The following is a 25,794-nucleotide window of genomic DNA, read 5'->3' on the forward strand; positions in this document are numbered from 1 at the left end:
AACACAAGGCCAAATATACACTGGAATAGCTTACCAAGACGACATTGAATGTTCCTGAGTGGCCTAGTTATCTGCTTGAATGACTGTCTAGACATGATCAACAACCAACTTGACAGATCTTGAAGAATTTTAAATAGAATGATGTGCACATATTGTACAATCCAAGTGTGCAAAGTTCTTAGACTTACCCAGAAAGACACATGTGTAATCGCTGCCAAAAGTGATTCTAACATGTATTGACGCACAGGGTTGAATACTTATCTAATCAACATATATTAGTGTTTTCTTTTTCCTATTTTTTTTTTACAAATGTGAGATTTTTTTCCACTTTGACATTAGAGTATTTTGTGTAGATCGTGACAAAAAAAAAATACAATGAAATCAATTTAAATTGCATTTTGTAACACAACAATATGTGGAAAAACTAAAGGGTGTGAAGGTACTGTAGGGGTAAAGTAACTAGGCAACAGGATAGGGGGTCCGTGCCAAATCTTTTCAGCCTTCTGACAGATTGCCAGACCGTTCAGACACACGGGTAAGGTTCAAGAATCTCCACTGTTTCTATTGGAAGAGGAGAGAGCGGTAAAGGGAAAGAAAGCTAATCACAGAAAACCCAGAGAAAGGAGTGCACAACAGTCTGAGGTGCAGCGGAATGAGATACTCATTGCAATGATTTAAGGTTATTTTAAGGTAGTATACAGGCAAACTGTTCACTCTCTCTCCCAATTGTTTGTTGTTAACCAATGATAGAGACTTAAAGGGGTGCAGGAAAATTTGAAGCTTGATGCTTACATTTTCATAGAATTAATGTTTGTTTAGCCACACAATGAACTAGAGCCTTGATAGAGACAATGTGCCATTGACGTAAGCTTACTGGTATGTGAAGTTGTGTAGAAGTGTAGTGAACAGTGTTTGCCTGACGACTCAAACTGAATTCTTCCGCTGCTTTATGTTCGCTACATACTTCAGTCTGAGACTGCCATCGTTGAAGTTGTTTGTGGTGACATCAAAATGAGGGGGTTGTACAAAACAAATTAATCAGTGATTGGATCGTCTCTAACCATTCAGAGTAGCAGTATTTTTTTAAATGCTGCTTTACCCACATGTTCCCGGCTCTGGCCCAACCCATCTGTTTCTGGGACTAATCAGAACGGTTCGAATGTGTTTACGTTCTGGAAAACGTTTTGTAGGTACTCAGATCTTCTGCGGATAATAAACTAGCATCCGCAGTCGTGGCGTAGCATTTTGTTAGCCGGAGCAAGGAGTTTGGATAGGCAGGCAAGAGAAGTGTAGTTGTGTAGAAGTGATATTTGCATTATCTTCTTATATCACTATATCCATGTTTTTCCATACCAGGAAAGGGCTAGCTGATTCAGAATTCTCACAGAGGTGCTGATGTTTTGGTTTTTATAGCTGGTGTCTTGTCAGCCCTGACTATCCTCCATCTTATAACTGACACGTACTTGTTACTACTGTCTGATATACTGCGAGAGTCATGTCCATCAGTGCTTCAGAGACACCGGGGATAGCTACATCAGCCCCATAATTTACTGATCCCATTGCATAGCAATTGAAGGATGGCTGCCATTATGCAAATAGACTCGTTTAAACAGTCATTTACATGGACATATCTTATTTACTGTTTCTATGAATCACGATATGTAGAAGCAGATTTGGTTGGTGAATTGGAGAGGAGTGGATGGAGGGGTGTTAATGCATGCACATATTTCACAGTTTCAAGCAAGCAGCCAAATTTCATTGGTCATTAGCCTCAATTGTGTCCCTTTTGAAACCTCAGAATGATATAAGATGTTGGTCAAAGAAAAACATTTACACCCGAATGATTTGAATTTGTATAATGCACTTTAAAGTTACCATGAATGTGCTGTGGGCATTGAATGACACAACATATCACATAGCACTGTTTTGGTTGTAGACCTAGTAGCTTATATACTGACTGTATAAGAGCAAGTTTCAATCAATCTTGGAGTCATGGTTGGGTTCTGGCCACAAGTTGATGAATGTGCTAGCTCAAGTATGATATGCAAGCTTGATCATTTTGAAAGCGCAAATTTGTAGTTAAGTCATGGTTTGGCCGATGAGCTTCTTGCAGTCAGGTGTACTAGTTGAAGTGAGGCAGTTGAGTTCGTTCCATTTGACAAGTGTACTAGGTCCACTTCAGCAGTTCATTTCAAACTGGCTGGAGTCAGGTGCTACCTCAAGGTTTGTGGCTATGCTAAGCAAGCCCCTGTTTGGCTTGTGAGATAGCTGCTAGCTGCCACTTGGCAGGTGTGCTAGCTAGCACAAATGAGTTGGATGTATTAGCCAGTGGGGAACAGGTGGCGGTGAAGGCTCGGCTAGTGGAAGATTCATTACTCCTCAAAACCCTGAGGAGAGAGTGTACAGCCCTGACGGATTCCTCTCATTCCCTTGCATGTAGCCCACTGTCGCTAACAGTGCTGCTCTACAGCAAACGAACACTGCTACTGCTTTATCTTCAGTATCGTACCGACTTCATCCACCGTCTATCACACACCTCTCACATTCTGTGGACTCACAGGTCTGACAGTCAAAAACCTTGCATTGTTGTACATTATTGACGTCCATGTGAAGAATTGACACCAAAGGGGCTAAGCTAGCTAGGCTACTATTCTTCCTGTGAATTTGAAAGAGTTTTTGATGATGCTAATAGTGGTCTCAATCAGTGAGAAAGCCTGTTCGAAGGGATTGTGTGGATGATTTGCTTTTCAATGTTGAGTGGGGAGAAGTGTAAACACGTCTCTTCACTCGAGGCATCAACAGCAAGTCAGTGACACAATGACGCCCCTGTTCTTTTGTGTCACATCCGTGTGGGGCTGCTAGAGTGATTGAATACTAATTAGCTGTGCAAACTGAATGACTGCATGGGTTATTATAGATCACATTGTTTATTATGCAGGTTTTTATTTTGCTCACAAGGCCATTTCTGTCTCAGTGATTCAGCTCACTGTACTAGGAGTTGTTTATTGAGCTCACAGGTGTGACTCCGTATTTGTCTCATAAGCTCACATCCATCCACATATAGAGTATGCGTTCATATTTTACTATCGTCTCAGTGAAGGCTATAGCCATGAGGGTGCCACTCTGCTTCAATCAAAAAAGCAGTAGCTACACAGCGCAATCCCAGCCCCTTAGTACACACTACACAGGCAGCCTCAATGATGGTGAGTAACCAGATAGTCCTGAGGAGGAAAGGAAGGAGAGCAGGAGAGATTGCACTTATTGGGAGACTCACTCTGGGTGTCATTTGTCATGCAGAGCTGCGGTGCTTGCTCGCCTCATCCCTAGCTCAAAGGAAGCATAAACGCTGACAAATAGGCTGCCATCTTCCTCCCCTGCCACCACCACCTCTCATTCTGGAATGTTTCAGTGCTTCACTCCCCTGCAGAGAGGCAGAGGAGGAATTGCTTATCGGCCCTTGTGCCACTCTCCTTGCAACTCTCGCTAACTACAATGTAATGTTTTCGCAGACAGACACATCAGAAATGGCTTGGGTACTTGCCGGAGGTCTCTTTCAATGGGGTGTGTGAACTTAGTTCTCTCATCCCCTCTGACTAAGTTAACATACAACTTTGATGCAATAGTATAGTAAGGCTAAAGATGCTATTCAATCAACCTGATACCCAGAGTTTTGCGGTGTGAGACATAACATCTAATCAAAGTGTATCTGGTTCACCAGGTTATTACAGATACAGTAGTAGACCATGTTAATTTCTCTGTGAAATAAAAAACTTCAAACCCACTACTCTTACAGTGAACAGTTCAGGAACACTTCTTTGCCTTCCACTGGGAATGTGCGCTTATCAGTTTCAATTGGACACGACCCAAGTGAGCATTGCCTCAGTCAGCCCTGTAATTGTTTTGTATGATTTGTGTGGTGTGTTGACGAGATAAAACCCAATATTCTGTGCTCAGCAACGTCCTTATGACTCCTTAATGTGCTGCCCAAGCACAATCAGTAGAGGCTAACTTAATAAGTATTAAAATTCTAAATGTCGTGTGAATTTGTGTTTCCAAAATGGCCTGTGGTCTCACTCTCCCAATGAAGTATTACTGCTTGGGATGCTCTGCAAAATGTGGGTCTATTATCGGCTCCATTAACTACACCTCAGCATAATGACACGCATTGCCACGCCGGTGATTTTATTCAACCACTCCCTTAATAACCCTTTTACATTACATTTTAGTTATTTAGCAGGCACCCTTATCTGGAGCCACTTACAGGTTCATTTCAGTCAGTGAACACAAATAGAAAGTACAGAAAGTTCTGAATAACAGCATGATGCAGGTATCACAAAAGCATTGACATTCTCTGAAAGCTTTGTTATAGATTCTGAGAAGAGACTCTTCCAAAGTGATGAGTAACAAGCTGCATTCTGTGAGGTGGTAAAACCAATGCTGTGGTGTTTTTGCAAATGCAGGGTCATGTTCATTAGGGAACGAACAGAAACATTTTGCAACTGAAAACAAAAAAGGAGCGTTTCTTATTAGACATACAGGTAGTCCCACCGTGTTTGTCTGTTTTCCTCTGTTTGGTGCCTAATGAACATGACCCAGCTGAAACAGGAAACATACTAGAGGGGTCTCCAGTCAGCCCAGGTAGCTGAGAAGCAAGTTTCTGAGAGGGGATTGCTAGGAAAGCTGCGGGCGACGTGCCTACTGGGCACTAATGAGCAGGGTTGAGATGGACGCTCCAGGGAAAGGTCGCCACCCACCACAGGAAAGAGATCACATGACCGTAGTGGCATTTGAGTGATGGGGGGTGGGAACAATCAAGCCAACAAACACAACCAAAGTGTCTTGATTTGATTGGCCACTGTGGAAATTAATAAGGACATTAGTTATGGATAAGGATGTCATCCCTGTGTGAATTCTGACTGTATTATGTTGAATTTTTGTGGAACTCATAGAGCAACCCTTTGTAAATTGTAGATGGAATGGCTTTGCTAAAGGGAATAATGCCAAATGATTATTACAGAGGATGTGCTTCCTGATATTTGTGTTTCTTCATCATGTAAGGCATAAGGTTAGCCGAACATCTGAATATTATTATCCTATTGTAAGCTCTATGCAATGAACCACACAATAATTTTTAGTCGAGCCACATCTTAACCTTGGCACTCCACTGAAAACGCTTGTTTCCGCTCTTTAGCAAGGCGTATGTAACTGGACCTATGTTTCTGCTCAATTTCCCCATTCATTACTGCGTCGTTTCTGTCTCCTACTGGGATATTGGAGCTGGGACATGAGAATAGTCTGATTTTGATATTTGGCAATTGAGATGGGGATGAACTGTTTTCTCCAGCTTCTCCTGAGCAGAATGACTCAACTCATTCCTTTTTATAAATTATTCTCAGTTAATCCAAGTAGGACTTTTTTCTTTGTATGAAAATCATTCAATGTTTTAGCTGCATATTGGTCAGAGTTTAATCTTAGCACACCTTCTGAAGAACTGTCTTGTTCTCAGTTTGTTTGAATGTAGAAGCATCTATCTAAATACTCTACATAATGACAGTTGAACCTTTGTTCTTCTGTATGCTTTTTGTCAGTCACTTAACCATCTCTGTCCTGTTGATTTCTGTGATGATTTCAGTGGAGGCCTTTCTTGCTATGCCCTTCATTGGCATGATATGAATTTCTCTGTTGTTCAACAGCTAACAGTCATGCAAAAGGGCAGCAGTTTGCAGTAATATTTACAACAAACATAAACTCTCTCTCATTCCGTCCCCCTTTCATCTCTCCGTCCTACCATGTGTTGCTATACAACAGCAGGGAATAGTCTGAGATACCATTAATTCCAACAACTAACTAACTGTGATATTAAAACTCCCAGTCTCTTTCCCTCCCTCTCTCCCTCCTCTCTCTGTGTTACAGTACAGTTTAGAGTACCATCAATTCCAAATAGAGACCTAACCTCTCTCTATCTCTTTGCTTGGGCTCCTTTCTATGCACTCTCCTTCCTTCCAATCTGTTTTACAGTACAGGACTAACTATCTCTGTCCCTCCCTCCCTACTTAACAGTACAGTTAATTTAGTTAGTTTAGAGTACCACCATTTCATAACAAATAGAGCCCTAACCTCTCTCTTTCTCCTTGTCTCCCTCCATAGTTTTGTTGCGGGAGGAGGTGGCCCAGCTCCAGGAGGAGGTGCACCTGCTGAGGCAGATGAAGGACATGTTGAGTAAGGACCTGGAGGAGGGCCACGGAGGCTGCTCCGCCGACGTGCTCTCAGCAACCGAGCTCCGCGTGCAGCTGGCCCAGAAGGAGCAGGAGCTAGACCGCGCCAAGGAGGCACTGCAGGGTGAGTAAGCGGGCTGACAGGGGGCTAAACAGTGAAAAGTGTAACGCAGAAGTGGAATAAACAAACGCACCGAGAGACCACCGAGGACCAAGGTTGCCTAGCCCTGTTGTAGACAACAGTGCAACGGCCCAAACACACATCCCAATATAGAGTGCAGACAGTAACACATCTATTGATCATTTTATTAGGGAAATATCGCTGTCTTATATTACATTCAAAGAAAAATAATGATCTCATTCGATATCAAAATAAGCACTTCACAGGTTTTCATGGGACTTTGTGTCTACAACTGTTCGTCAGCAGCGGCCAACGCTCTTACACAGAAAGTAATATAATATAGCATAGAATATAATGGCATAGAATACAATAATACAATATTACACTTGTGGCCTCTATGTTTAACTCTGAATAGCTACACACTGGGCACAGACGTCAATTCAACATCTATTCCACGTTGGTTCAATGTAATTTTGTTGAAATGACGTGGAAACAACGTTGATTGAACTAGTGTGTGCCCAGTGGGTAGCCTCTGAACTTAAATATTTTATGAGTGGTCTGCAATGAAAGCCAAACCATACAGACTCCTGCAGGCACTAAGAGCAATCGCAAGTAATGGAAGCTGAGTTAAGAGTGGCTTCTGTTATCTTACAGGGTCTAGAGAAGTTAAGCAGGACGGCTTTGCTCTATGATCAAGCTCCCCTGCGTGGGAGAACAAAGGAAATTGCTTGTTGTCATCTCTTAATTAATAGAAGTTTGTTTTCATTGCTCGGGAATAGCTTTCAGCACTGATAGTCAAAGAACTAAAGTGAAGTGACATGCGAGTACTTTTTCATCTACCGCACTATAGGCTGGTGCAGGTACTAGGGTAATCAAGTCTGAGGCCAGAGTCTGATATGTCCTCCCTATCTTTTTTGGTTGATATCAAAGGGTAAAAGAGAAGCTAGCTAGCACTTTAGTTGCCATGACACCCATAGTTGAGCTTGTACATTTTTTTCCCCGCTACTATGACACTCTGTGAGGACCCGCTGTGACTCGCTAATGTCAAAAACATGACTCAGGGGGCCTCCAGAGTGGTGCAGCGGTCTAAGACACTGCATCGCAGTGCTAGTTGCGTCACTACAGACCTGGGTTCAATCCCAGGCTGTATCACAACCGGCCGTGATCGGGAGTCCCATAGGGCGGCGCACAATTGGCCCAGCGTTGTCAGGTTAGGGGAGGGTTAGGCTCATCGCGCTCTAGTGACTCCTTGTGGCGAGCCGGGCTTCTGCAGGCTGACCTCGGTCGCCAGTTGAATGTTGTTTTCTCTGAATCATAGGTGCGGGTTACTTCCAGGTTAAGCGGGCCGGTATTAAGAAGTGCGGTTTGGCGGGTCATGTTTCGGAGGACGCATGACTCGACCTTTGCCTCCCGAGGCTGTTGGGGAATTGCAGTGATGAGACGAGATTGAAATTGGGGAGGATAAAAAGGGGTAAAATACAATAAAACATGACTCACAGGCTGATATATCATTACCCCTGGTGATCTCAAGTATGACAAAGTAAACCACCATGAGTGAGTGGTGCCATGATTGAGCTAAAGGTGGGGGTCGATTACTATAACAACTCGTGGCACCCTTGTTACCAACAAAGGATGGACGTCATCTGTGGCTAGCACACACTGACCACGCTGTGTCAAGGTCCTACCACTGGAACTGTGGTCTTAGCGTAAGCGTCAATAGCGCTCACAGCCTGGTCCCAGATGCAGGAAATGTTGAAGCCGTCCCTAGTGGTGCCACTTTCAGCCACGGCCAAGCAGAACCTAGAAACATCTGTTCTCCCCATTTTGGCTCATTTAAATGTTTGTGTTGTTGATGTTGCTGTTTGTTTTCCATAAATGCGGGAATGCTTTCTCTCTCTGGTTCGGCATACTTACGAGCAGTAGCAGGAATAATTATAGTGTGTGGGTTTGTTTTGAAAGATGGGAGCTAAACCCAGGAGAGCGGACCTATGTGGCCAAAGTAGCGCTGTCGTCATGTGTACTGAAACCATGGCAACCCTAGAACACTGGGCGCCGTTAAAGGAACAGCAACCTTTTCACACAGGTCATTAGCAGTGTCATGACGCTAGCCCTTTCAGTGAATTGGCTAGCAGAAATGTGAACAACCCCCTCCCCCTTTCCTGTTAGGAGGGGAAGGGGAGCAGTTTTATGACTTTACAACCATGTCATAAATTCCTTGTCTCCCTGACCATGCAGTATGAGAGAGAGTGTCACAGTAAACAAAGGAACTCTCCCGCCAAATTCTACTACATCCCAGAATTTGAGAATTTAACAATATTCCTATTTTGGAGAATTTGTAAATGGTCGGTGGAGAAGCCAGCTACGACCCGGTCCATTTTGTTTCATGTTTGTGACCTCATGAAAGACAATACAGCCACATTACTCTAACTCTGTTTATATAGGTTTGTCAGTTATGAGGCTTGCATCTAATTATTGTGTAAAATAAATGAGTAAAGATGAAACTATTTGTGAAATGATGTAACGTGATGTTAAGCAATAGAATTAGAGAATTGTCTCCCATGTAAAGTTTAACTACTCAGTAGCCACTCCCAAGTGAATAGACATTGGTTGGAAATTATGAACCAACCCTTTTTCTACATTTCTATAAAAGCCCCCGTGACAAAGTCACCTCAGTTCCAAATAACGGGAGGACTTGTCCTCCACTTTGAAAAGGGCTAATTTCAACTATACAGGCCAGGAAATGAGAGAGCTTGCTCCACACGTGAAACGGTATGAACTCTGAAGTATTGATTGCTCAAGAAGAAGTGAGTCTTAGATTACAGCATAACAGACTGCAGCTGGAAAGGTAGCAAATCTAGTACGAGAACACTGACCGACGCGGAAGCATCTCCAGAATGAGATGAACCTCTCAGACCACGTGATCCTCTCATACGACGACCCGGAAGATGCCACAAAGGACGATGGCGACATCGACTGGGCAAACCAAAGCCTCACATCACCAGCTCAACTATCGAAGCCAGCTTCATGTAAATACAATGCATTGCTTTTCCGAATGAGCGATCGTTAGTGGCATATGTATTTATGTGAGAATAGTTTCCCAGGTTCAATAGAGACCCATGTTCCTTAGTCTCCCTTCCAAAAACCCCTTCTCTTCTCTCTGAATCTATTATGTTATAAACAAACTGTTTTTGTTCAGTCCACTAGGGACGGTATTTACTGTATAATGTTATAATGTATTGTATATTTTGTAATTGTTTAATTAATTAGTTAGTAAATAAAAAATGTAGCCAATTTGTGTATGGATGATTCGTAAGTAAAGGCTGGGTTCGTGCAGATAACCAAGAATTTTACGACGTTGAGATGAGACGGATATTAGGTAAAGAATAATTAACAACTGATTGACTGCTATTGATATAAAAGATCTTTAAGAGTGGATTCGGGAGATAGCCGCTCTATATAAACTAATACTTCCATGGTTCCCCAGGTTATTAATGAGTTAATTGTTGCATGATTTAATTAAATCATGTAATCAATTAAACGTTAGGTAATCGATTTGATAAAATAGCATGTTATATTAAAGAAGTCAGAGACACAAAAGCAGTTAGCTAGCACTTCTGTTTTCCTTACTGTTACCTGAGTTAGCGAAGTAGCATAGGCCCACTAGAGGACTCATTAGTTCTTCAAGCTGGGGGACCATTTGGTTTGAAGTACCTTCTGGTGGGAAACAGAAGTGTTCTGGAAAGGGTCTTGTCAAATAGAATGATGCTTGACTGCTGCAAATTAAACTGAGGCAGATTGTTGTTTCTGTTTGATTTAACCCAAACTAAATCCTCGCCTGGGGAAAAGAGCCCAAAGTTTCGAGAGCATAAGCTCTTACAGGGACTTTGATTACCTCTCCTAAAGATTGATGTGATACAGGACAACTCTGCGGTTTCGTGTTTGGTTTTGTGTTTATCTGTCGGGATGGAAAAGAAGGCTGGAGGGGTGCAGATGAGTGACAGAGATGTGGATGGCACCTTGTTTCTTCTGCTGTTGCATGCCACTAGAGAGGACAGCAGAGAATTGCAGTATATTGTTCCGTTGGGTTTTATACAGGGTGTTGTTCCTACCTTAGCTCTGAGTGAGTTAGTTCCCTATGTTTGTGAAGTTTTGTATCTGAGTGAATTAATTCAAAAGTGGAACAAGGGCACCTTCAATCCACCCACCCTCCTTTTCTCAATCCCAGATACACTAAGCACTTATCAGCTATCTCCCTCCCTCCCTCCTTCCCTCTCTCTCTTTCCCTCTCATTGTGTATCCCTCTAACACAGCCCCATCTCTGTGTGAAGCCCTCTGCTCAGCCCACTCCATGCCGGTCATTGGGCTTTGAACACTGTAATTGTTTTGGTGGGTAATTGCCACCCGCTCATAATTGTAGGTTTGTTGTGATGCCCGTGAATGCTCAAGCTAGCAGGAGTGGGCAGGAGAAGGACAGGGTAAGAAACATACCCAAGTTAGTTAGGTGCAAGGCATAGAGTGGATAGGGCTATATATAGACAATTGCAGCAGAAGGAAACAAATAAAGGAGGCAGCTTAGACATAGCCTAACCTACCTTGGCAAAAAATAAGGGCCATTTTAGATCTATTGAACTGAAATGTCCAGCTACTGCAGCTGAACTGTTATCATTTCAATGTGTTTAGCAGTTTATCTGAGCCCCTTTTGGGTTGGACAATTTCTCTGCAAACAAGTTGGATGTTTAATTAGCATCAATTATTCAAAGAGTACTTTGTCCATGCTGCCAGTTTTCAATTAGCTATTTCCACAATGGTCAATGACTATCTCTCTGGGATTCCCAGTGAATGCAGTCAGAAATGAAAGCCTCAGACGCCAATGTATCATCAAAGCACAATCTGCCGAGTGCATTTAGTGCTGTTTCACACTACGACATGTTTTGAAAGCTGCACAGCCCCACTCTCTGGACCCCTTCCTCAGTAGAATACACACAAACACCACAGAGCAACCCACAAGAGTCGTCACGCTCTCGTTGGACCACTTCACCCGATCACGTTCAATTAATTACAGTTTTAGAGGCTTTAACAAATGAAGGCTCCTTTCAAAACGACTCCAATTGAATTTGAAAAGTGGAAAACATAAATGCAGTCAGGCTAATGTGCTCCAAACTTCCAAGGTTCTTTATGTAATTATTTTTGCTGGCAGCTGTTTCGTCTAAGAGATATTCGAACTGCTTCGTAGTTCAATCTTCAGTCAATTTGTCTCCAGGGAGTTGTATTTTAGGTTCACAGTGCCACCTAGTGGTTGCCTATGGTACCTTTGTCCACCGATCCCCAATCAAGAGAACAACCAATCAGCCGACCAAAATCCGTTGAAAAACTCTACAGCGATGGTCCTCTTTAAGGAACTCTTGAAGGTTTCATTAATTGCACCTCAGTATAATGAATTGTGATTGGTGGCTCGCCTCAACAATCAGCTTGAGCCCCTCTCCTCATTACCAGGCCTCTCATACGCTGCATGGAAAGACAGACCTTACACTAGAGTAATGAGACAGACATAGAGAGGTCTGAAAAGCTAGAATCTGTGAATGGTGGTGTCCATACAGTAGCTGCTGCTAATTGTCTTATTTCGATGAAAAACCACGTGCCACATTTGATCTTAGCTGCTGAATAGATACAGATGGCAAAGTAACTATGTGTCAGAAGTAAATTACATAAAAATCTCCACTACGGTCGATAAATGGTGGGTGCGTTCAAATTAAAAGTAACACTGCAGTGCCAAGTTGTATGTGGCAGATTCACACAGTAACGACTGAATCGAATAATCAAGTTGGTTGGGTTTTGCAAATTCAGCCCAAGCTAACAAGGGTCTGTCTGCTCAATTTAATTTGAATTATTTTCATCTTCATCTTTTATCTTTATATCAAAGTCTCTGCTGCTTCTCTGCCCAGATTCCCCCACTGAAATGTCTTTGCTACTGCTCTTCACACTCCCCGGACTAGCAGTTAATGAGGAATGGTTGATCCATTTTTAATGGTTTCCCCCCTGGCTCGCTCGTAAACTACAGGATCTCTGCAGCAGTGAGGGTCAAAGGTCAGCCAGGGAAATTATGTTTTACAGTGACCCCCCCCCCCCCCTCATTGTAGTACAGTAATATTTGACAATATGAACATATGATATTATGTACATGTAACTGCCGAAATAAAGGAAACACCAACATAAAGGGTGTTGAGCCACCACATCTCATCTTTTTCATGCTCAACAAGCCATTCAGTGACCACTCGTGTGCAGTGAATGGGGCCATTGTCATCCTGGAAGAGACCACTCCCATCAGGATAGAAATTATTCACCATATGTTGAAGGTGATCACTCAGAATTGCTGTGCATTTATTGGTGTTTACATTGGCCTGTAAGGGGACCTAAACCATGCCAGGAAAATGCACCCCACACCATAACAGAGCCAGCAGAACCCTTCACCATGGGAAACAAGCACTCGGGCCTGTAGGTTTCTTTTGTCGTGGGCCGCACATGTACACGTCCGCTTGTTGATAACAGGGTGAAGGACGATTAATCTGCCCATATTTATTTTTTCCACGGCTCAGTAGACCACTGCCTGGGTTGTTTGCCCCAATTTACTCGCAAACGTGCATTTGTAGGTGTAATAATGGATTTATGCACTGCAACACGACCATAGTCTCCCTCTCAGAGTTGCTTGTCTGTTTTGCCTCAAACCAAGACATCACGGTCAAGGAGTATGCGCTTTTGACCACAGTTGCCCCTAGTTTATGATGCCTTTCCCTCAGACTTCCATGCCAACATCACCTTAGCCACTGTTACTCATGAAACATCAACAAGTTCAGCAGTCTTCGTCACAAAAGCTCCTGCCAAACGTGTCCCAACAATCACCCCTCTTTCAAAGTCACTGAGATCTCTTCTTCTAGCCATGGTAGCCAAAATAATGGGCAACTGTGCCTGCCCAGCATTTTTATACATGACCCACTGTGGTTCAGTCACAGACACAGTAGTTCAGTCACCGAAAGTTCCAACAGGAACATAATGTTCCAATCCACACACACTAATGAATGAAGCCACTATATAGTGAACTACTTTTGACCAGGGCCAATCGGGCCCAATAGTGCACTACGTAGGGAATAGGGTGCCACAGTATGAAAGAACGACAGCAGTAATCAAAAAAGAGTGTGCAATGTGTGGTCACAAGCCACATATGCCTTTGTCTCATAGACAAGGCTGAGATAGGGTAGAGCGAATGGGGTAGGGTTATGGTCTGTGATGTGTTTTGCAGGAACCGTGGGTAGATGGGCAAGATTGGTCCGTGTCCCGCTGCTAGTAATGCATTTGTGTTTTTCCAGTGTGTTTTGTTCTCCTCTCACTCCCGCTGTTACCTGGAATGCCCTTGAGCTGATGCACGCACACGCATGTTCACAGGCACACACACAGGCACACACACATGCACACACGTGTTCATCCATAAACACATTCATACCCACATACGGACATTCACACATACACACACACATCGAGGGGAGAGCAGGTGCTGGTTTCATCATAGAGACAGTGTATGAAAAGACATCCGTTCAGTTCGTTTTGTTTTGTCCTCAAACTCTACACACAACATTAGCTCCAGGTCTGTTTGCCCAGTTCCCTGGTGGTTTGCCCTGTCTCATCTGATAATGACTTTTGGAGTGGCTAGAGTCTTGGAGAAGCCATCCGTGTCTCTGAGAATGGAAGTCATTAATATGGTTGTCAGTGAAGGTGGCACCCTGGCGGTTTCCTGTCTCACCTGTCCGGCTTAAAGCAGAACCTCTGGGTCTCTGAACGAACTGAGACAACGCCACATCCCTCCTAATTCTGTCTATTTATGAACGCACCACACATGAACTGTGACAATGAACAAGGCTCTGCCTCTATGGGTTGTAAGAGGGAGTTTTTGTTGCCAAATACTTGCCAATATGAGATGGGTTTTTTTGTTGCTCTGCCACTTTTTCTCTCAGCTCAAAGGGAGCTTTGATATAATTTCCTGTAGCAGGTGCAGAAAGGAGCGGAGCTTCCTGTCGGCCTGACCAATGAGGGGGATCTTTTTGTTTTTGTGGTCCGGCCAGGTGGCTCAGTCATACATCATGTTGGCATGGTGATTGCGGGTGAACAGAGGGAGTAAAAAGAGGGTGAATCTGTCCTTGTGAAAAGTTGGCGCTGGGTTGATGCGTCCGTCTGAGTGTGTGAGCGACCCCCAGATGCAGTCTGTGAACGTCGCTCAATTGCAGCGTCTGCAATGGAACTTTAATTAATGAGACCCAGCTGGAGGCTTGGCTATGTGAGAGATGGGGAGAGAGAGAGAGTTTGTCATCTCCCAGCTAAAACCAAAGTCATGAGGTAAATGTGGTTAGATTAAATTGATATAACTTAAGGGAGAATCAAAGAGAAAAGAGCAGAGAAACGGAGAGGTTGTTTATCTAAGTTGATCCCCACTCTGCAGTATGACTGGGTTAAGTGGCAGAGTGGAAGTCCACCTGTCTGCATCCCTCTCAGGCTCTGTAAGATTTAAATGGCAGTTGAGATGAAGAGATTGACATAAAGGTTAATCTCTGATTCACTTTTCCATCAAAAAGCTCCCATTAGACATGCAAGAAGGATCTCTATATACTGCTCATTTGTCCCCAACTGAATTTAAAAAGAAGTGCATTGTGCTTTTGTGTACTTTGCCTTTTCGCACAGTTCAATGAATGTGGTACTGTAGTTAGTGTTCACACTGTATATTACTCGTAGTATTAGTAGATATTCAACTCTGCTTTGGAATGGAATAGTCCTTCTGAGACTATCCTAATATGGACACCGTACACCTGTGACAATAATGTTAACAACATAGAACTGAACATAGATCCTCTGTATAGAAACTATACTAACTGACTCTCTTATTGTCTTCATAGCGATGAAGGCGGACCGGAAGCGTTTGAAGGCGGAGAAAGCAGATCTGGTCAACCAGATGCAGCAGCTCTATGCCACGCTGGAGAGCCGAGAGGAGCAGCTCCGGGACTTCATCCGCAACTACGAACAGCACAGAAAAGTATGACACGTCACACACACACAAGGCTTTATTAGCTTTAATTAAGATACAAAGTGCACGAATCATAGAAGTAGTATATTGATTGTCATTAACTTGTTATGTCATTGTAAGTAATTGAAAAGATGAATGAATGTGTGCCCCTCTCCCTCTCCTCTTACTCTCCCCTCTTTCCCCCCTATCGCCCACTATCCCCCCCCCCCCTTCTCTTTCTGTCTGTCAGGAGAGTGAGGATGCGGTGAAGGTGCTGGCTAAGGAGAAGGACCTGTTGGAGAGGGAGAAGTGGGACCTACGGCGGCAGACCAAGGAATCTACAGAACACTCCGGCGCCCTACGCTCCCAACTGGACCTGAAGGAGAACAGGATCAAGGAGCTGGAGGCCGAGCTGGCCATGGTGAGGAACACACACACATACATACAGTTGAAGTAGGAAGTTTACATAAACTCAGTTTTTCACAATTCCTGACATTTAATCCTAGTAAAAATTCCCTGTCTTAGGTCAGTTAGGATCACCACTTTATTTTAAGAATGTGAAATGTCAGAATAATAGTAGAGAGAGTGATTTATTTCACCTTTTATTTCTTTCATCACATTCCCAGTGGGTCAGAAGTTTACATACACTCAATTACAATTTGGTAACATTGTCTTTAAATTGTTTAACTTGGGTCAAATGTTTCAGGTAGCCTTCCACAAGCTTCCCACAATAAGGTGGGTGAATTTTGGTCAGGTAAATGAGTCAGGTTTGTAGGTCTCCTTGCTCGCACACACATTTTCAGTTCTGCCCACACATTTTCTATAGGATTGAGGTCAGGGCTTTGTGATGGCCACTCCAATACCTTGACTTTGTTGTCCTTAAGCCATTTTGCTACAACTTTGGAAGTATGCTTGGGGTCATTGTTCATTTGGAAGACCCATTTGCGACCAAGCTTTAACTTCCTGACTGATGTCTTGAGATGTTGCTTCAATATATCCACATAATTTTCCTTCCTCATGAAGCCATCTATTTCGTGAAGTGCACCAGTCCCTCCTGCAGCAAAGCACCCCCACAACATGATGCTGACACCCCGTGCTTCATGGATGGGATGGTGTTCTTCGGCTTGCAAGCCTCCCCCTTTTCCTCCAAACATAACGATGGTCATTATGGCCAAACAGTTCTATTTTTGTTTCATCAGACCAGAGAACATTTCTCCAAAAAGTACAATCTTTGTTCCAATGTGCAGTTGCAAACCTATTTTATGGCGGTTTTTGAGGAGTGGCTTCTTCCTTGCTGAGTGGCCTTTGTCCCCATGTGCAGTTGCAAACCTTTTTTATGGCGGTTTTGGAGCAATGGCTTCTTCCTTGCTGAGCGGCCTTTCATGTTATGTCGATATAGGACTCGTTATACTGTGGATATAGATACTTTTGTACCTGTTTCCTCCAGCATCTTCACAAGGTCCTTTGCTGTTGTTCTGGGATTGATTTGCACTTTTCGCAACAAAGTACGTTCATCTCTAGGAGACAAAGCGCGTCTCCTTTCTGAGCGGTATGACGGCTGCGTGGTCCCATGGTGTTTATACTTACGTACTATTGTTTGTACAGATGAACGTGGTACCTTCAGGCGTTTGGAAGTTGCTCCCAAGGATGAACCAGACTTGTAGAGGTCTACAATTTTTTTTCTGAGGTCTTGGCTGACTTCTTTTGATTTTCCCATGATGTCAAGCAAAGAGGCACTGAGTTTGAAGGTAGGCCTTGAAATACATCCACAGGTACACCTCCAACTGACTCAAATTCTGTCAATTAGCCTATCAGAAGCTTCTAAAGCCATGACATCATTTTCTGGAATTTTCCAAGCTGTTTAATGGCACAGTCAACTTAGTGTATGTAAACTTCTGACCCACTGGAATTGTGATACAGTGAATTATAAGTGAAATAATCTGTAAACTATTGTTGGAAAAATTACTTATGTCATGCACAAAGTAGATGTCCTATCCGACTTGCCAAAACTATAGTTTGTTAACAACACATTTGTGGAGTGGTTGAAAAACGAGTTTTAATGACTCCAACCTAAGTGTATGTAAACTTCCGACTTCAACTATACATACAGCCTGAAGCACACAGAAGAATACACACCTGAAAATACACACATGCTCGAGCCCGTTCAGCAAGTCAGGGTAAGAAACCCAGAGTTTTGATACATCTGTTGCTGGACCATTACACTCCTTCTACACACAGAGAGAAGAGCAGCCCCTCTCAACGTGTGTATGTGTGTGTGTGCCCTTCCTGTCTCCTCCCTCAGATAAGTAACAGTGTGACACAGAAAATGGAATACTGGGTGTTTGATCGCCCCGTCGACAGGGAGCCTTCCCCTAGGGTCATGTCGGTAAGAACGGACCCCCTGCTCACCTCTCTTTGTGACACCCCCCCCCCCCTCCCCCCCACGTCGCTCTATTTCAAAGCGTGCCGCCATTCCCCTGATCTTCTCCCCAGTGTGAAATTCATTTAGGGAGTCCTGGGTTCGAATAGTATTTGAAATCCACCAAATGCTTTAGTTGTGCTTGATGGAGCTTGCCTGGCGCAACAGAAACCATTTGAATAGTCCAGAAAAGAGCCAACCCCGTCCTTCTGGCACTCCACACAGGCTTGTGCAATCAAATACTATTTGAACCCAGCTCTGGTATGCACGTGCATCACTAACCCCCTGGTTGATGCCAATGGTCCGATAACCTCTTGACGGAACGATCCCTATATGAGTCGATTTGTGAATGATTTGAATGTTCTCAATCTGATTGACCTCTTTTCTTGGTTTCATCTAACTCGGAGTGACTAGAAGGATCATCTGGTGTAGTTGTTAGGGAACTGCATTGATGAATTAATGAACTAACATCTGAGTTCCACACAAGGGCTCATGGTTTGACCAGGGAAATGCTTAGCACTCTGTCCTGCATGCCTAAGGGTTGTTAACGGGTCATTTAAGAGGTTGGTGATGTTTTTGGTGGTGATAATGGGTTGATGATTATGATCATACTGTTGCAAAGGAAGGGTATATTACTGGAAACTTTCGAAGCTTACAAGTAAAGTACCAGCCTTTTGGTAACTTTCAAGGATATTATGTAATTTATCACAAGTCATCTAGTGGCTGTTTTGGATCATTTAGATTACCACAGGTGTCTACTTATCTCTGGCCCTCTGTGTGGCCTTATCACATGTAAAGTACACTGAGCAAAAATATCAACAGAACATGTAAGGTGTTGGTCACATGTTTCATGAGCTGAAATAAAAGTTAGCAGAAATTTTTCATACGCACAAAAAAGCTTTTTCTCTTAAATTTTGTGCACACATTTGTTTACATCCCTGTTAGTGAGCATTTCCCCTTTGCCAAGATAATCCATCCACCTGACAGGTGTGACATATCAAGAAGCTGATTAAATGGCATGATCATTACACAAGTGCACCTTGTGCTGGGGACAATAAATGGCCACTCTACAATGTTCAGTTTTGTCACACGACGCAATGCCACAGATGTCTCAAGTTTTGAGGGAGCGTACAATTGGCGTGCTGACTGCAGGAATGTCCACCAGAGCTGTTGCCAGATACTTCAGTGTTCATTTCTCTACCATACCCCACCTCCTAATTTGTTTTAGAGAATGTGGCAGTATATCCAACCAGCCTCACAACCGCAAACCACGTGTAACCACGCCAGCCCAGGACCTCCACATCCGGCTTCCTCTTGCATTGGGATCATCTGCGACCAGCCACCCAGACAGCTGATGAAACTGTGTGTTCGCACAACCTAAGCATTTCTGCACAAACTGTTAGAAACCATCTCAGGGAAGCACATCTGCGTGCTCGACGTCCTCACCAGAGTCTTGACCTGACTGCAGTTCGGCATTGTAACCAAATTCAGTGGGCAAGTGCTCGCCTTCAATGGAGAAGTGTTATTTTCACGGATACATTCCGGTTTCATCTGTGCCGGGCAGATGGCGAGGAGTTTGCTGATGTCAACGTTATGAACATGGTGGCGTTGGGGTTATGGTATGGGCAGGCATAAGCTACGGACAACGAACACAATTGTGTTTTATCGATGGCAATTTCAATTCACCAAGATACCGTGATGAGATCCTGAGGCCCATTGTCGTGCCATTCATCCACCGCCATCACCTCATGTTTCAGCATGATAATGCACAGCCCCATGTCGCAAGGGTCTGTAGACAGTTCATGGAAGCTGAAAATGTCCCAGTTCTTCCATGGCCTGCATACTCACCAGACATGTTTGGGATGCTCCCGCCAAAATCCAGCAACTTCGAACATGTTGTCCCACTCCTCTTCGAACAGTGAGACAACATTCCACAGACCACAATCAACAGCCTGATCAACTCTATGCGAAGGAGATGTGTCGTGCTGCATTAAGGCAAATGGTGGTCACACCAGATACTGACTGATTTTCTGATCCACTCCCCAATCTTTTTTTGAAGGTATCTGTGACCAACAGATGCATATCTGTATTCCCACTCATGTGAAATCCATAGATTAGGCCCTAATGAATTTCTTTAAATTGACTGGTTTCCTTAACTGTAAATCTTTGAAATTGTTGTGTGCTGCATTTGTATTTTTGTTTAGTGTATATAAAATAATCAAATAAGATGATTTCAAAATAAAAAATGATAAACCATCAACTTAGCAAATACCCTTGGTGTTTAAGATTTATTTTATATGTTTTGGCACCAAACTGGTGGCAGCTGTGAAAAAAGTAAATTGTTGGAGGAGTTGCAGAGTTAATTGAAAATAATGCCAATGATGATTAGATGCTTCTTTCAGTAATTAGGCTTTTTTCTCTTGAACCATATGGTCTATCCACCAGAAACGCATGGACAATATGAACACAGATATAAAAAATGAATACTAAATATGAGTGACGTTATAAAAGTGTAAATTACTTAAATTACCATAGATTGCCATAAATAACCTGTTAATGACCAAAATTACAGAAGATTCCAGTGACTTTGGTAAATTACCATTAGCTTTGCAACCCTAGGGGTGACGATGATGTTGATGATGATCTATTTCGCTCTCATCTATTTTCCCCCACATCCCCTCTCTTTCGCTATCTACCCCCCTCTTACTCCTTCTCTCTTGCTCCCTCGCTCTCTTGCTCTCTCTCAATTCAATTTAAATTTAAGGGGCTTCATTGGCATGGGAAACATATATTTACATTGCCAAAGCAAGTGAAATAGATAATAAACAAAAGTGAAATAAACAATAAAAAATGAACAGTAAACATTACACTTACATAAGTTCCAAAAGAATAAAGACATTTCAAATGTCATATTATGTCTATATGTAATGTTGTGCAAATAGTTAAAGTAGAAAGTGAAAAAAATCAACATAAATGTAGGTTGTATTTACAATGGTGTTTGTTCTTCACTGCTTGCCCTTTTCTTGTGGCAACAGGTCACAAAATGTTGCTGCTGTGATGGCACACGGTTGTATTTCACCCAATAGATATGGGAGTTTAGCAAAATTGGATTTGTTTTCGATTTCTTTATGGGCCTGTGTAATCTGAGGGAAATATATGTCTCTGATATGGTCATACATTGGGCAGGAGGATAGGAAGTGCAGCTCAGTTTCCACCTCATTTTGTGGGCAGTGTGCACATGGCCTGTCTTCTCTTGAGAGCCAGGTCTGCCTTTGGCGGCCTTTCTCAATAGCAAGGCTATGCTCACTGAGTCTGTACATAGTCAAACATTTCCTTAAATGGGTCAGTCACAGTGGTCTGGTATTCTTCCACTGTGTACTTTCTGTTTAGGGCCTAATAGCGTTCTAGTTTGCTCAGTTTTTTTGTAAATTATTTCCAATGTATCAAGTAATTATCTTTTTGTTTTCTCATGATTTGGTTGGGTTTCATTGTGTTGCTGTCCTGGGGCTCTGTGGGGTCTGTTTGTATTTGTGAACAGAGCCCCAGAACCAGCTTGCTTAGGGGACTCTTCTCCTTGTTCATTTCTCTGCAGGTGATGGCTTTGTTATGGAAAGTTCTGGAATCACTTCCTTTTAGGTGGTTGTAGAATTGAATGGCTCTTTTCTGGATTTTGATAATTAGCGGGTATCAGCCTAATTCTGCTCTGCATGCATTATTTGGTGTTTTACGTTGTACACAGAGGATATTTTTGCAGAATTCTGCATGCAGTCTCTCAATTTGGTGTTTGTTCCATGTCTTTGTCGCTCTCTCACATCCTCTCTCTCTCCCCCCACTTCTCCCCCACCTCTCTCTACCCCACTCCCTCTCTCTCTCTTTCTCTGTCTGTGTGTTGGGTGTAAACACTTCCCCTAGCTTTTCTGTCCATCTCTCAGCGTCAGTGAGAGATTTCACACATCAAGGGGGAACACGCGTACGGTTGAATTTTTCATGAAACACAGACAGACGAGAAAGCCCAACAGAGACCAAAACCCACACAGCAGTGTCACTATTGTAGTGGGCTGTTTTATATACGTGTGCACACTTGATCGCACCCAAACACACACATACATTATGAACGGTCACACACACTTGCATCTTGCTGTAGGAATAGATTGGACAATTGGCAATGGTAATGCTGCATAACTTGATGTGTGTGTGTGTGTGTGTGTGTGTGCATGTGTGTGTCTTCACTCCTAGGCGAAACAGTCCTTAGCGACCCTGACGAAGGATGTGCCCAAGCGCCAGTCTCTAGCCATGCCCACAGAGGCGGTTGTCAACGGCAACAACCAAGAGTGGGTGATGCACGCGGACCTGCCCCTCACCGCAGCCATCCGGCAGAGTCAACAGACCCTCTACCACGTCCACACAGGCCACCCCACAGACAGACAAGGTGAGGCACGCACACACACACGCACGCCCGCACGCACACACACACGCATACACACACACACACAAAGGATGACACTGGTGGGACTGTTAGCCATGTTTAACTGAGTTAACAACGTACCATAAGCTCACTCCATGTCGAACATTAAATGTTGGTACCTTTTGGGTGGCTCAAACTGTTGGAGCGTTCTCAAGGAGTGTGTTAGCATTGCAGAGGTCCCGAGTTTGAGCCAGGTATGAGCCTAATCGGGGAAAGTGGTACTCGCTAAGCAAGCAACTTGACGACTGATTTCCTCCTGATGTCATGATGCGTGGTAACTTTTGAACAAGCAAATCTGTATATGCGTCTTACTTTACTGTAACTTTTGCCTGATCAAGGTCGGTTAAAATCACATGATGCACACCAGTCACTGGCTTTATCAATAAGTGCATCAAGGACGTCATCCCCACAGTGACTGTACGTACATACCCCAACCAGAAGCCATGGATTACAGGCAACATTCGCACTGAGCTAAAGGGTAGAGCTGCCGCTTTCAAGGTGTGGGACTCTAACCCGGAAGCTTACAAGAAATCCTGCTATGCCCTGTGACGAACCATCAAACAGGCAAAGCGTCAATACAGGGCTAAGATTGAATCATACTACACCGGCTCCGATGCTCGTCTTATGTGGCAGGCTTGCAAACTATTACAGACTACAAAGGGAAGCACAGCCGCGATCTGTCTAGTGACACGAGCCTACCAGATGAGCTAAATCACTTCTATGCTCGCTTCGAGGCAAGCAACACTGAGGCATGCATGAGAGCATCAGCTGTTCTGGACGACTGTGTGATCATGCTCTCCGTAGCGGATGTGAGTAAGACCTTTTAAACAGGTCAACATTCACAAGGCTGCGGGGCCAGATGGATTACCAGGACGTGTGCTCCGGGCATATGCTGACCAACTGGCAGGTGTCTTCACTGACATTTTCCCTGATTGAGTCTGTAATACCAACATGTTTCAAGCAGACCACCATAGTCCCTGTGCCCAAGAACACGAAGGCAACCTGCCTAAATGACTACAGACCCGTAGCACTCACGTCCGTAGCTATGAAGTGCTTTGAAAGGCTGGTAATGGCTCACATCAACACCATTATCCCAGAAACCCTAGACCCACTCCAATTTGCATACCGCCCAAACAGATCCACAGACCCACAGATGATGCAATCTCTATTGCACTCCACACTGCCCTTTCCCACTTGGACAAAAGGAACACTTATGTGAGAATGCTATTCATTGACTACAGCTCAGCGTTCAACACCATAGTACCCTCAAAGCTCATCGATAAGCTAAGGATCCTGGGACTAAACACCTCCAACTGGATCCTGGACTTCCTGACGGGCCGCCCCCAAGTGGTCAGGGTAAGTAGCAACACATCTGCCACGCTGATCCTCAACACTAGAGCCCCCCAGGGGTGCGTGCTCAGTCCCCTCCTGTACTCACTGTTCACCCACGACTGCATGGCCAGACACAACTCCAACACCATCGTTAAGTTTGCAGACGACACAACAGTGGTAGGCCTGATCACCGATAATGACGAGACAGCCTATAGGGAGGTGGTCAGGGACCTGGCCGGGTGGTGCTAGAATAACAACCTATCCCTCAACGTAACCAAGACTAAGGAGATGATTGTGGACTACAGGAAAAGGAGGACCGAGCACACCCCCATTCTCATTGACTGGGCTGTAGTGGAGCAGGTTGAGAGCTTCAAGTTCCTTGGTGTCCACATCGCCAACAAGCTAGAATGGTCCAAACACACCAAGACAGTTGTGAAGAGGGCACGACAAAGTCTATTCCCCCTCAGGAAACTTAAAAGATTTGGCATGGGTCCTGAGATCCTCAAAAGGTTGTACAGCTGCAACATCGAGAGCATCCTGATTGGTTGCATCACTGCCTGGTACGGCAATTGCTCGGCCTCCGACCGCAAGGCACTACAGAGGGTAGTGTGTATGGCCCAGTACATCACGGGGGCTAAGCTGCCTGCCATCCAGGACCTCTACACCAGGCGGTGTCAGAGGAAGGCCCTAAAAATTGTCTAAGACCACAGCCACCCAAGTCATAGACTGTTCTCTCTACTACCGCATGGCAAGCAGTACTGGAGTGCCAAGTCTAGCACAAAAAGGCTTCTCAACAGTTTTTACCCCCAAGCCATAAGACTCCTGAACAGGTAATCAAATGGCTACCTGGATAATGCATTGTGTCCCGCCACCCACCACACGCCAACCACTCTTTTACGCTACTGCTACTCTCTGTTCTTCATATATGCATAGTCACTTTAACCATATCTACATGTACATACTACCTCAATCAGCCCGACTAACTGGTGTCTGTATGTAGCCTCGCTACTTTAATAGCCTCACTACTGTATATAGCCTCGCTACTGTTATTTTTCACTGTCTTTTTTACTGTTTTTTTTATTCTTTACTTACCTATTGTTCACCTAATACCTTTTTTCACTATTGGTTAGAGCCTGTAAGTAAGCATTTCACTGTAAGGTCTACACCTGTTGTATTCGGCGCACGTGACAAATAAACGTTGATTTGATGATGTCAAAAGTGTTTACTTGTGACGTCATCAGAAATACTTATCTGCTATCTTTGTGACCACAAAACATAGAAATCCATGATGTTCCCATGTGGATATTGGGGTGGTACTGGAGATTAATATGGGGTTGACATCTTTTTTTACATTTACCTTTGTCAACCCATTTACTTGTTTCAAACATGTTTTTAACATTTCATTCTTTGCCCCCCAGTGGCTGCAGTCAGGGTGAGCCCATGTCACTCCCGCCAGCCCTCCATAATCTCAGATGCCTCGGCCTTGGAGGGCGACCGCTCATCCACCCCCAGTGACATCAACTCCCCCCGCCACCGGACACACTCCCTCTGTAATGTAAGAGCTGCCCACCCCTTCAAGTAATCAACTCCTTCACAACTCTACTCTAATCCTTATCTGTCTCAATATCTCCAGTGGCTCGCGCTAAATTTGGTTCTGGGTTCCGGGATTATTTTTCTCCTAGCCTGGTCCCAGATTTGTTTGTGCTGGTTTGGCAACTCCCATGGTCGTTGGCAAGTCCGCACAAACAGATCTTGGACCAGGCTACTCTACTCCCCATCTCTGAAAGCATGCCCCTTGTGCTGCAGTTGAGGGAGTTTCACCAGAACAGCCAGTCTTTAAAAAAGTAGGTTTTGTTTGGGATAGCTGCCTAGTATGTCTACATAGAGTTGCGTTACGAATGGGAGAAATTTCACTTTGACAGATTATGTGTTGGTTTCTGGCTATCTTAAGATCAGCTCCTGTGAAACCTATGTTGATGTTATTCCAGCCACTTCAACTGTGGTTTTGCCACTCTCTCTTCATGTATTCATTTCTTTGAATGTGCTCCCTATCAGATAACAGACACATGCCTGACTAGTTCACTCAGTATCACTTCATCTCTTTCTGTCTCACTCTCTTTCTCTCGATCGCTTTCCTTCACTCGCTATGTGTTGTATATTTCTGTTCTTCTCATCTCTTTATCTCTGCATCTCATTCTC

At 43.9% G+C, this 25,794-nt stretch overlaps 1 protein-coding gene across 6 annotated transcripts in view; it reads left to right on the forward strand.

Annotated features, from left to right (window-relative positions):
- Window positions 1-25,794, forward strand: part of LOC115166051 (kazrin) — a 213,488-nt gene that overhangs the window by 168,362 nt on the left and 19,332 nt on the right. For 3 of the 6 annotated variants that reach the window (XM_029719682.1, XM_029719684.1, XM_029719686.1), the window contains 6 exons: window positions 6,148-6,339; window positions 15,273-15,409; window positions 15,630-15,800; window positions 17,682-17,765; window positions 22,035-22,227; window positions 25,014-25,150. In XM_029719682.1, coding sequence (XP_029575542.1) covers window positions 6,148-6,339; window positions 15,273-15,409; window positions 15,630-15,800; window positions 17,682-17,765; window positions 22,035-22,227; window positions 25,014-25,150 — 914 coding nt within the window. Of the gene's footprint in view, window positions 1-6,147; window positions 6,340-15,272; window positions 15,410-15,629; window positions 15,801-17,433; window positions 17,557-17,681; window positions 17,766-22,034; window positions 22,228-25,013; window positions 25,151-25,794 lie in introns of those variants that run through there. The other 3 variants (XM_029719683.1, XM_029719688.1, XM_029719687.1) reach the window with 2 other exon arrangements.

The sequence above is a fragment of the Salmo trutta genome, chromosome 28, assembly GCF_901001165.1.
Source record: "Salmo trutta chromosome 28, fSalTru1.1, whole genome shotgun sequence".
In the NCBI taxonomy this organism is placed as follows: domain Eukaryota; kingdom Metazoa; phylum Chordata; class Actinopteri; order Salmoniformes; family Salmonidae; genus Salmo; species Salmo trutta.